This window comes from Rhinoderma darwinii, chromosome 2 (genome assembly GCF_050947455.1).
Source record: "Rhinoderma darwinii isolate aRhiDar2 chromosome 2, aRhiDar2.hap1, whole genome shotgun sequence".
NCBI classification, from domain to species: Eukaryota; Metazoa; Chordata; class Amphibia; order Anura; family Rhinodermatidae; genus Rhinoderma; species Rhinoderma darwinii.
In genome coordinates, this window is record NC_134688.1 from 75,168,870 (window position 1) to 75,182,495 (window position 13,626).

Sequence of the window (13,626 nt, forward strand, 5' to 3'; positions counted from 1 at the left end):
ATCGTCTGGCTGTGACGCAGGGATATTTTATGATAAATCTATTTAGAGTAGGGTCTGTCAGAAGGATCGGCCAGTATCTTTTGAGAATTTCTTTCATTTGTGGCCATCGGGAGTGATACCCCGTGATAAATCTAACCTGACTCTGTTTTTCTGCCTTCTTTTTAGGGAATAGCAGGTCATCCCTAGGTGTCCGTTTTGCCCTTTGATAGGCTTTTTTTATTGATCTAACACTGTATCCCCGCTCCAGGAAACGGTGTTTCAGGCCATCTCCCTGTTTCTCAAATAACGAATCAGAGGAACATATCCTCTTTATCCGTAAGAATTGTCCAATAGGGACCGCTGAAATGGTCTGCGGGGGGTGAGACGAGGAGGAGTGAAGCAATGCGTTCACGGAAGTTTCCTTGCGAAAAACATCGCTGTGAAGGAAACCCTTCTCATCTGTAAAGATTCTAACATCCAAGAATTCCATGCAGCTAGGATGTGCTTTGTAAGTAAATTTAAGATTTACATCATTCATGTTCAACCCGACCATGAATAGGTCAAGATCAGCATGTGTGCCCTTCCAGATGACCAGGATGTCATCAATGTAACGGGCCCAGAGGAGGACCCGCGCCACTGATTCATCCCGGTCATCTGAAAAAAGGGTCCTCTCCCACAGCCCCAGGAAGAGGTTAGCGTAAGATGGTGCACACGCTGCCCCCATGGCTGTTCCCTGGAGCTGTAGGTAGAAGTGGCTGTTGAACACAAAAAAGTTGTGTGTTAGAATGTATTCAAGCATCTGTACAATGAATGAGCACAGGGATTTGTCTAGTTCTGACATCGACAGAAAGTATTGGACTGCTCTCAAGCCATCTTCGTGCTTGATGCATGTATAGAGAGACTCCACGTCGATGGTAACAAGGAGCATGTCACTGTCGATGCTGACACCGCTGATCTTCTGCAGTAGATCAGCCGTGTCACGAACATATGAAGGTAAATTAGTTACCAAATTTTTTAGATGAAAATCGATGAATTTGCATACCCCTTCCGTGAGACTGCCCCTGCCTGAGATGATAGGTCTCCCTGGTGGAATCTTTTCATTTTTGTGGATCTTAGGCAGCACATAAAGGGTTAGAATAGTAGGTTCGTCAATTGAGAGTGCCGTGTTTAGTTCTTTTGAGATGACATTATCCTCCACTGCCTGGAGGAGTTTGACCTGTAACTCCGATCTAAAAGCCGACAGAGGGTTAAAGGTCAATTTTCTATAGCATTGTTTGTCCCTCAGCTGTCTATTTGCCTCCGCCTCATACATGGTGCATGGCCAAACTACCACATTACCCCCCTTATCTGCCGCCTTGAATACCATTTCCTTCACAGCGATGTTTTTCGCAAGGAAACTTCCGTGAACGCATTGCTTCACTCATCTTCGTCTCACCCCCCGCAGACCATTTCAGCGGTCCCTATTGGACAATTCTTACGGATAAAGAGGATATGTTCCTCTGATTCGTTATTTGAGAAACAGGCAGATGACCTGAAACACCGTTTCCTGGAGCGGGGATACAGTGTTAGATCAATAAAAAAGCCTATCAAAGGGCAAAACGGACACCTAGGGATGACCTGCTATTCCCTAAAAAGAAGGCAGAAAAACAGAGTCAGGTTAGATTTATCACGGGGTATCACTCCCGATGGCCACAAATGAAAGAAATTCTCAAAAGATACTGGCCGATCCTTCTGACAGACCCTACTCTAAATAGATTTATCACAAAATATCCCTGCGTCACAGCCAGACGATCTAAAAATTTGAAAGACCATCTCGTAAGATGTTTTTATGATCCAATAAAAACCAAATACCCATTTGGGACTAAGGGTCCAAGATGGGGGTGCAAGCCCTGCGGAAAATGCATAGCATGCCCCAATGTAGAAGAAGTTAATACTTTCACTGATGTTTCTGGCAGTAAAATCTTTAACATCACTCACTCCATCACATGTACTACCAAAGCTGTTGTATATTACGCTGTCTGCCCATGCCCAAAGATTTATGTTGGTCTCACTTCTAGAGAGCTGAAGGTTCGTGTACGTGAACACATGGCCGACATAAAACGAGCATCAGGGGCAGAGAACTTGGAGATGCTGAAACCGGTGGCCCGACATTTTAAAACACACCATTCATGCGATCCCTCCAAGTTGAAGGTGAGAGGGATTGACCACATTATATGCGGTATGAGAGGTGGGGCCATCAAACAAAAACTCGCACAATGCGAGTCCCGTTGGATATGGACCCTTGGGACAATGTCTCCATATGGACTAAATGAATCCTTGAGCTATGTTTCGTTTTTGTAACTATTGACTCCTTTTGTGGGTCTTGACTTTTATCCTTCCCTCATCCCTGTTGTCATTTTTTTTAGCACTAACTACCCTCTTTCTTTCCATTTATATACATAGAACCATGATATTCTCTATCGAGTTCACTTGAGGAGGTGATTCTTTGGACCATTTTCTATTCCTCAAAAGAAGAAATAAGAAACAGAATACGGTGTTTTGCACACATTCTTTGTATCTGTCATTATTCATATGTTTCATTTTATTGTATCATGCATTATTTATTTTTCACTCATATTTTTTATATTATTATTTGGTTTATTCATCTTTTATATTTTATTTAGTATCATTTCTGGTACTTAATTTATCTTGTATAATTTTATATGTGTAAAATGCACAGTGTTATTTTATTTTTATTTTTATTTTATTTTTATTATTTTTATTTTCATTGTATTTTATTATATTTCTATATATATTCTCTTATTTTCATCTTTATTATCATTATTTATATTATTTTTTTCACAAGTAGAGAACATATATATATAATGTATTTTTGTATTGTTCTTTTTATCATATCTGATACTAATACTCATTCATTTTGTAACATATTTACAAAAATGTGTGTTCTTTATATGTATTGTCTGCTGCATGTAAAAATATTTTTTTTTAATGTATTCTCTATGTCTTTATGTCTGCATGTGGTCCAAATATAATGTGTGTTCCAAATTCTATATTTGCATGCTCATTCTGTACCGACACTTACATAAATACTTATAGGCCACCACACATCTACGTCTGTATTTATATACAATAACCTTTCCTTCTTTCTTCACCAGTTTTCACTCAACACCTTATGTATCATACACAATTTGCTACTTTGTCCCTTCACTTTCACATCCACACTTACTTATGCAGTAAATTTATTATTTATCTCTTTTTTGCATATGCCAATACTCATTCTTCTCTTTATTCATTTTTTTATTATTTTTAATCACATCACTATCATATTCCACTTGCACACACTTTATTATACTTGTCATTTCATTCACACCTTCATTGTAACTTACATTCATTATCCCTTCAGATCGACATTTTTTGTTTTACACTTTCACTCACAACAGATCACCACATTTCTCATCATGCCGCTCTCTTTATCCAGCGGCTCTTCACATCATATTCTTACTTTCAGTTCATAGATCACGAATTCTAACACTTAGGCATCCCACTTCACTATATCGCCTTATCCCTAGTTACACACACTGTTCCGAAATTACTTCTATTGGGAGCTTTTCTCTTGTCTCTCCTGTGGCATGCATTGATGTCGGGCTGTGCGCTGATGTTCATGACATTATGATCAGATGTGTTCTCAGGGGGGGGGGGAGTGGCCCTGACCTCTTCCGACCGCCGTCTGCAATTGGAGTAGGATTTTGGGGGCGTGGTCAGTCCCCGCCGCCTCACATCCTCTCTGATGATGCGGTACCGGAAGTGGGGCAGCGCCCTCTTTGTACCCCGCATCAGACGCCGTTTCTCGTCATCTGGTTCTGCCTCCTCCTCATCTCACAATCTCTTAATATCTTAAACACCTGAGCTATGTACTATATATGGGCGGATATTAGCATTTTGACCCTAACCCCGGACGAAGGCAGTTGCCGAAACGCGCGTCGGGTCCAGACATCTCTTTCACGCTTCCTTCATGTCCACCGGTATGTTCCACATCTTCTTCATGTTAGACAGCTGCCATTGAGTTTCTCTTGTCTTTTCTCTGCTATCTTCTGTGAGCCCATGTACATTGCACACTTGACATTTTTATGTTGATCCTTCAGCATCCATATTATGGCTCCTGTTAGCCCTCCATGTTCATCTAGACAATTACTGCACTTATATGTAATTGTTGTCACACGCCTTCACATAGGTGGGCTAGATTATATACATTTGTTGGATCCTATTGGACTTTCTTTTGTCATAACCTACCTCGGCTCCATTAGATACAGGTCTGCATGAGTATCTACATAATTCTCTTTTGCTGTTTCTACAACATGTATATTACTTACATACTTATGTAACATTCATATCCGGTGCATGATCGATTTGATGTCTTTTTATTGAGTGACTCATTCCCTGTTCCAGTTTTAATTGTGTCATGTCTTTATGTTAATAAAATGTTGTATTTTTCTCTATAAATTTCATGTTCTTCAGTCGATCATATTTTCTTGGTATTCATCTTCTAACACAGTTAGCAAACACAATGTACCATTAGAACACTGGAGTGATGGTTGCTGGAAATGGGCCTCTATACACCTCTGTAGATATTGCATTAAAAACCAGACGTTTGCAGCTAGAATAGTCATTTAGCACATTAAAAATGTATAGAGTGTATTTCTGATTAATTTTATGTTATCTTCATTGAAAAAAACTGTATTTTTCTTTCAAAAATAAGGAAATTTCTAAGTGACCCTAAACTTTTGAACAGTAGTGTATTTTCTGAGTGTTTATCTGTTTCTTTCCTTTGAAAAAAATGGGGTAATCCAGACACATTGTAAAAAAACATAGATAGTGCAGACAAAGTATGTATGTGTTAATATATACGCATTACGCGCACATTGCAGTCAGTGTCTGGAAGCTCCTCTCACTAAATATGTCATGACAGTCATTCCCTATACTAAAATAAACTGAAAAAATAAAGAAAACGTTATTTAATACAATTGCGATTTATATATATTTTTTTATTTCCTACAAATTGTTCCAATATTTGTGTGTAATAAATTAACTCTTGCAGAGCATTTCCTATCCTGACTCATTTCTACAGTATACATTGCCTCTGGTTATCTGACTCCATTTTCTCAACAATAAGCAGACACCAGATACCCATGTGCTTTTCCGTTCCCATGGAGAAAACACATGAGATCCTCTGTTACAGGCTGTATTAGTGATGAGGCTTTGTGTCTGGACTGGAGGACTGTGCGTCTAGGATGGAGAATGAAGAAACCTTGTGAAACCTTGTTAAAGTGAAACATTTCTAGGATTAAGGTTATGAAAAAACAACTCTGCAAGAAAACAAGAAGTCCACAGACCAAGGTCAACCTCATCTACAAATGTCCCAAGCCAAGTCCAACTTATGAAGTTTTGGTCTACAAGGCTTACCAAAAACTTGGTTACATAGTAGACAACGGTTCACATGTATATTGAAATTGTTCCATATATTTGTACAACAGAAACAGTCATGCTGAGAAAAATTCAGTCGGCTCTTCACCCGAACTCTTGCAGTCGTGACCTTACAGAAGATAACACTACTTGCAATGGCACTCTTTCTCCAGTTCGCTTGGTCCGCAGCACCTCTATGTATGTAGTTGGAGAAAGGATGCAAACTTTTGGTGAGTCTTTAAAAAAGTATAAAAGCACAACAAATATTGAGGAATCAGGATGCTGCTACTACAAAAACGAGGACTCTGCATGGATGTTTGCCAAGACACAGGATTTCCTCCAGTACCTTCAGGATCTGTTAGCTCTCAGAAAAAAATATCTGGCTAGCCTTCATAATTTAAGGTGCATAACTGGAACGTCTGAATATTCGCCAGTATCAACCAAGTCGTCCAAAGCTGAAAAAAAGTCACCAGCACATGAGACAGGGGAAGTCAAGGTAAGAGGAAACTGAGATGGGTTCTCGAGATGTCCTCTTCTGTCAAGTCGTTAAAAATTCTATTAAGCCTTTCTTAGTTATATCTTTCTCAAGGACAATTGGGTGACAAATATGACTATACTATGACAGCATTTCACAATTTCCACAAGGGCGGTTACAAAGCTCTCCCGGAGTCCTGAATGGTATATGAGCCTAGTCATGTAGTGATACAGATCCATAGCACTTCCTAGAGAGTGCATTGGACAAGGCAATTTTAGAGTGTACTTATCATCATAGTTTGTTTTGTGTTCCTAAATCAGTAGTACTTGTGACTCTATGCAATCTTGTAATATATCTTATTAGGGGGAAGGGCCATGTGCCGCACCTTCCAACAGCCTGTAGTTCCCCTTTCGCTGCCTGTAGGCTCTCTGTAAATATAAAAAATTCTCCTCAGTCTCTCACCCGCCCTCACCAAAAAATAATAATCAGTGTAGAGTATATCAGACAGTGTGGTTAGAGGAGGAGGGAGATGCAGCTGCAGTTTGTTGCTTTGTCTGTGAGACGACTTGCTATGAGAGGAGAAGGGGAGCAGAATTGAGGAGATATTTGATTGTGTCAGAGTGCTGAACACAGCAACATCATCACACCAAGAAGAGTTCACCAAATCAGCAAGCATAGAAAGAAAACATATGCATTTTCAAAAGGTATGCAGAGTGACGGAAAAGACCCCAAAGAACAGGTTACATACACAACTTCTGGTTGCACTACAACTAATTGACATCTTTCCTAAGGAGTAATTGTGAATGGGAGTTACAGAAACAGTGTAGCACGCTGTCGTCGTAGCTCCCAAATTCTGGACAGTGTAGCTCGCCGTGCTGCACTGTTTGCATAACTCATATTCACTTCTATGGGAGTTACGGATACAGTGTAGTTCAGCAAGCTCGGCCCTTTCCTTAATCCTGACCAGTTTGTCAGACTGTGGCCAGGAGTGGCGGGAGCAGGACAAGGTAGGATGGAGGTCGGGGGGCTCTGATCTAGAGTTAGGTGCGGGTCTGAGGTGGACCTGTGGATATGCCATAAATAGACCTGTGGATATGCCATAAATAGACCTGTGGATATGCCATAAATAGACCTGTGGATATGCCATAAATAGACCTGTGAATGTGCCATAAATGTCCAAGATGGGAATACACCTTTAAGCTCTGAAAAGAAGAACTGCAGCTGTTTAAATGCAGCTCATCGTACAGGCTGCTCTATGGACGAGCTATTTGAGATCCATCCAGGAAGCGCAATTTATACATACTATCCATAGAGAGCAATATACCAGTACAATTCCCACCCTTATAAATTAACACACCAACCTTTACAACTGTACAGCCCAAGAACTAGAGTTGCTCTGTTATATAGTAATAGCCATAGAGCCTTGTTAATGAAATGAAATTAGTTAAAGACGTCAATGTCATGTTTCCTTATGTTTCTACATACACGAGTATGTAGTTCAACATATACCAGATTTGTGAATCGAGATGTCACTAGACAGTGGAGTAGAGAATGAACCAATCCATCACCAATAAGGATTGGGAGTTATGGCATTATAGTTACACCATGATATATAGAGGTTGTATAAGCAGTAATGTACATAAAAGTGTGTGTGTGTGTGTGGGGGGGTTTGTAGCAAAGATTAAAATGGGGCCCCCTTCTGGTGCAGGTTAAATTTTGTAGTCCCACCGTAAAAACGTAACACCTATCTAAAGGATAGGTGATAAGTGTTTAATCACTGGGGGTCCCACCACCACCGATCACAAGAACGAGGGTCCCCTAGTTGACGGAGTGGCGATAACCCGTGCTGCTGCTCCATTCATTCTTTATGGGACTGACGAAAATATCAGAGCAGTTAAACAGCGTGGATGGGTGATACGTTTTTATGGTGGGACAACCCTTGTAACATCACAGCACCCATAGATACCTGGGACAAGAGGACTCAATGCTGTTTTGCAACCAGGACCGGCACACGGGCTCATCACCTGTAGCTACCGAAGGACGTGACACTGGCTCTGATGGCCTGGGCACCCTGAGCTTGCAGCCTTAATCCCACACTTTATGCCCCAAGCTTTAGAAAGGAGGCCACCTATTCATCTCACCACCCAATAATATGAGGGATGCAGACAATCTACTCTGGGCCCTATTTCTCCAGGAGCCCCATAGCAAATGTATGGTATGCCTCTATGGTACATACGACCTTGTGTATAAGTACTGACCTTATAAATTTTTCTGCTGCAACTATATCATGACTATAGGTGATGTCGTACATCTGTTTTTGTTATAACGTAGGGCGTTGCAGTCTGACTACGCCAAACATGTTCTTTTCCACGTTTTGTACTATTACAAAAAACCCTGAAGCTGAAAGGTAGGATATATAAAATGTGCATTTGATATTTACAGACTCCTCGATTTAAAGTATCACATCAGTTCTAGAAAGAGCATAGCAGCTGAACGGAAGTATGAACTGACGGTACTATGGAGACTTCTGGTCTTCTGGCCGCTTGTCACTACCTGGAAAACTCATTTAAAAACATTTATGACTGAGTGTTCATTGTGTTTATGCAGGTTTCAAAGGATAATGTAAAGCAGAATCGCAACTCAGATATCCTAGATGCTATAGCTTATTATGATTCAGTCATTGCAGAACTGGACACGGAGAAGAGAATAAGGACGGCACCGAGCGATTTCAAGCATGCAGATGTTGACTTTGATGGTTTGTGTTTTAACAATATTAATACTAATTCATTTATTTGTACTGTAGCATAAGTCTTAAAAGGAATTGCCCCACCCCTTAGGAAGAAATGTTTAAAAAGTTTACCACCTAAATGTATTTGTAGAAAAATCTGATTAATAATGCAGTATGAGATTGAAAATATCACTGTTTATTTACTTTTCCCCTTCTGTCGTCAGCACTAGGACCGTCCACATTTGAGACAGATTGGTTGCTAGGGAATCGACCTAACAGCTTAAAGGGAATGTGACGCTAGAAAAAAATGTATTTTTTTTTTAGTTAAACAATTAGTTTATAGGTGATTAAACATTGTTCTAATTTTTTTAAATTTTTTCACGAGTCAAGAAATATTATAAATTAGATTCTAATTTATAATATTTCCCAGCGCTGATCACTAGATGGAGCAATTCCCAAAATTGCAGCATTGCATGTGGTAAAGCAACCACATTGCTTTATGCTGCAAAATTTGAGAAAACTCACTCGCTCTAGTGAGCTCTCAGAATCCCCCCTCCTTTATCCTGGCTAGTGCCGGGAGAAACGAGGGGATTGAACGGTCAAACCTCCTACACTGTGTGTCGCCATTTTTTGAGCTAACACACAGTGTAGTAGGTTAACATACACTAGTAAACACACAGTAAAACACTTACATACACAGAAATAACTTACCTGCTCCAGTCGCCGCCGCTCCCTCCGGTCCGTCTGCTCCGTCTGCTACCGCTGCTCCAAGTGCACAAGTCCGGAAGCCGCGACCGGAAGTAGTAATCTTACTGTCCGGCCGTGACTTCCGGTCTACAGGAAAATGGCGCCGGACGGCGCACAGTTCAACTTGGACTGTGTGGGAGCGGCGCATGCGCCGTTCCCACACAGACGGCGTACAGCATAGTGGATGGAACGGGCCCCGTTCGCATTCACTATGGGACTGTAGCTGCCGTATTCCATGTCTGTATATGTCGTTAATCGACACATACAGAAATGGAAAAAAAAATGGCAGCCCCCATGGACAAGAAAAAGTGAAAAAAATAAAAACAAGTAAAACACAAACACACAAATAAATATAAAAGTTTTTAATAAAACACTAAAATCAAACTGATGTAAAAAAAAATAATTTCGTGACACTGTTCCTTTAAATCCTGTTTACTAGGATAGTCAGGGTGCAGGTCCCAAGCAAATAGTATTTATCAGATTATTTAGGTCTTTAAAAGATATTTACACTTTTGCAATAATTTTTTACTGCTCCAAAGCACCTTAACCCCTTAGTGACCAGCCCATTTTAGGCGCTAATGACCAAGCTATTTTATTCGTTTTTCTATAGTCGCATTCAAAGAGCTATAACTTTTTTATTTTTTCATCTACATAGCTGTATGAGGACTTGTTTTTTGCGGGATTAGTTGTACTTTTTAATAGCACCATTTTTGGGTACATATAACTTTTATTAACTTTATTTGGGGGGATTATAAAAAAAAAACTGAAATTCCACCATTGTTCTATGCGTTTTTAAATTGACGCCATTCACTATGCGACGTAAATAATATGTTACCTTTATTCTATGGGTCGGTACGATTACGGCGATACCACATATGTAGAGATTTTTTATGTTTTACGACTTTTGCACAATAAAAACACTTTTGAACTAAAATTATTTGTTTTTGCATCGTCGCTTTCCAAGAGCTGTAATTTTTTTATTTTTGCCATCAATGTAGTGACTTTTTGGGCTTGTTTTCTGCGGGACGAGACGTAGTTTTGATTGGTACTGTTTTGGGGTGCATGGGACTTATTGATTGATTTTTATTATGACTTTTTTGGGGGGCAATGGAAAAAAATTGCAATTTCGCCATTGTTTTTTGCGGTTTTTTTTTAACGGTTATCACCTTGCGGTTTAAATTACATATTAACTTTATTAATGGAGTCATTACGGTCGCGGCGATACCATATATGTGTACTTTTATTTTATTTTTTATACTTTTACTAAATAAAACTGTTTTTTTGTTTTTTTTTACTGGAACTTTTATTATTAATCTTTATTTCACATTTATTATTTATTTCATTAGTCCCACTAGGGGACTTTACTATTTGATCTTCAGATCGCTGCTGTAATGCTTTGGTATACTTCGTATACCAGAGCATTATTGCCTGTCAGTGTAAATCTGGCAGGCAATCTGTTAGGACGTGCCTCCGGCACGTCCTAACAGGCATATTCCAGGGCAGACCTGGGGGTTTTATCAAGCCCCCGGCTGCCATGACACCCCATCGGAGACCCGCGATTGCATTTGCGGGCCGCCGATGGGTGACAGGGGGAACTCACTCCCTCTGTAAACAAAGTTAAATGCCGCGGTAAACTTCGATCGTGGGCGTTGGAGCAGGAGCTCAGCTGTCATCAGACAGCAGAGCCCCGGCTCCAGCCTGCACGGGAGACCCGTGCAGGACTTAGACTAGGCGAACGTGAAAAGGCGTCAGCCTAGCCTAAGGCCCCTTAGTGACCAACGTAAAAAGGCGTATTGGTGGTCACTAAGGGGTTAAATACTACAAAATGAGGCAGCTTTGAAAATAGTCATGATTGAGAATGTCCTACCATTTTGTTTATTCAGCTCCTATGCAGGCCTATTTGTCTCTGTGGTTACAGACTACAAACAAACCCTGAATGTAGTCAGATCCTGCAGTCATGAGTTACTCCACTCTCTCTCTCTCTATGCACTCTCCTTCTATGTGTAGGTTATCACGAAGAAGGGGCAAATAGAATAAAGACCCTTTTACACTGGGCAATTATCGGGCAGACAAGCGTTCATATAACGCTCGTTGACAATAATTGCCCTGTGTAAACAGGGCAGCGATCAGCGGATGAACGAGCAAACCCTCGTTCATCTGCTGATCGTATCTTTTTAAAAAACTGAAACATTATCGTTGTCGGCAGCACATCTCCCTGTGTAAACATGCCGACATGATAATAATGTATGGGGACAAACGATCGGAGTAACGATCGCTCGTCCCCATCCATAGCTCCTTGTGACATGAGCAAGCGAGCGCCGATCAACGAGCTGTCTCGTTTAAACTACAGTAATCCGCAAATAGCTTAAAAGACGCTGACTCCGAATCAGTAATCTTTCTTTCTACTCACTTGCATTCCCCCGCTGTTTGCTCACACACGGGCCATGCACTGCATGCCGATGACAAATCATAGGAGTTATCTCCGTTATATCGCTGAGCTTAGTAGTCCTCTCTATGCATCAGCATGCAGCGCACAGCCCGTGTGTGGGTTTACAGCGGGCGAATGCAAGGGAGTAGAAAGATAAAAATGACAGATTTAGAATCAGCGTCTTTTACGCTATTTATAGATTACTGTCGTGTAGGCCGGGTTTTGGCAGTGGAAGGGTCTCTCTAGCAATTTATTTCCTCATAGTATTCTAGAACTTAATTTTGCTACATACAGACCATAATTATGAGCTAATGTGGATCATAAATAAAAATAAAAAACATCTGCCACAATATGATCAATGAGATCAAATGCTGTTTTTTGTCAGGCAGAAAAAATCTGCCTCAAAATGCCATCAGGAATTTTGAGGCAGATTTAGAATTGGCAGCAAGTTCTGACAGCATTTTTTGCCCGTGTCTTTTTCTAGCCATTGAATCTATTGCAATAACTGCGGGTAAAAACCGCTGCAAAAAAACCGCTCCAAACGAGTGCCGCTGTTTTTTTCTGTCTTCCATTCATTTCAATGGGAGGTCAGAGGTGGAAGCCACTCAAAGAAATTGCATGCTGCCTTTTTTTCCTCGAGCGGCCGAAAACCGCCCAGGAAAAAGAAAGCCTTTGCCTCCCATTGAAATAAATGGGGGCGATTTGGGGCGTTTGTTGGTACTGATTCCGACACGGTATCCGCATCAAAATCAGCGCCAAAAAACTCTGTGTGAACTACCCCTAATTCTACTTCATAATTATGAAGACCATCTGGTCAAGTGTCCATCAAAATGAGATGATTTATGGATATCATAACTGATCAATATGTACAGATCTGTGCTTTGGCAAACCTATTATTTAGCCTATTAGTTTAGTGAATCATTTAGTCATTGCTTCCCTCTATATTATTCATGTTCTATTTCTCCCCAGTGGCCACCAGTAGCAGAGAACATAGTTTGCATTCAAACTGGATTCTACGGGCACCAAGGAGAAGTACAGAGGAGGTCTTAAGAACGTCCATATACAGCGGGTCCTGGAGAAGCAGCGTGGGGAACACATGTATTAAGAGGATAGAGCGATATCCAATCTACCTGCCGAAAGCTGTAGAAGGAGCGTTTAACACATTGAAATTTAAACCTCAGCTAAAAGTCAAGTAGTGGAGTATCACCACTAGCTGAGGACTAGGTATCTTGGTGCTAATGGCCTAAGGAGACCCTGGCTCTTCTCTTTTGGTTCTGTTAAGTGTGATCAATGAAGCAAAAATAACTGGGGACAACTGTAAGAATAAAATCCAGTTTTAGACTCATTCTATAAGGATGCAATGCTGTGCAGAACATTATAGAATTTGCTAAATGATACTGCACGAGTTGCTATACGAGTATGAAGATCTACAAGACCAGATTCTAAAGAGACACAATTCTGAAACCAATTCCTACAGAAATGGAATAAAAATTCCCTGGTGGAACAATATTTTATGAAGAAAGAGAAGTCATGTACGTGAGGTGCTGGATGGATTGATATTTTTGTGATTTGAGACTACATCATACTAAGCTGGATTGTCACCATTAATGGCAGTTTTTGATGATTATTAAATAATACTTAAAGGGGTATTCCCATAATCATTATTCATCACCTATCCACAGGATAGGTGATAAATATCTAATTGGTTGGGGTCCAACTGCTGGGACCCCCACCGATCACGAGAATAAGCTTACTTTGCAGTTCCTGAGACACCCACAGGAATGGAGCTGCAGTGTACATGCTCAGCCA

General features: G+C 40.5%; 1 protein-coding gene across 1 annotated transcript; it reads left to right on the forward strand.

Moving 5' to 3' along the window:
• The first annotated feature begins 5,398 nt into the window (after window positions 1–5,398).
• Window positions 5,399–13,387, forward strand: C2H13orf42 (chromosome 2 C13orf42 homolog). The gene is made up of 3 exons (XM_075850055.1): window positions 5,399–5,935; window positions 8,522–8,669; window positions 12,787–13,387. The coding sequence occupies exons 1-3, from the start codon at window positions 5,474–5,476 to the stop codon at window positions 13,011–13,013; spliced, it is 837 nt and encodes a 278-aa protein (XP_075706170.1). The 5' UTR covers window positions 5,399–5,473; the 3' UTR covers window positions 13,014–13,387.
• Window positions 13,388–13,626: the final 239 nt, after the last annotated feature.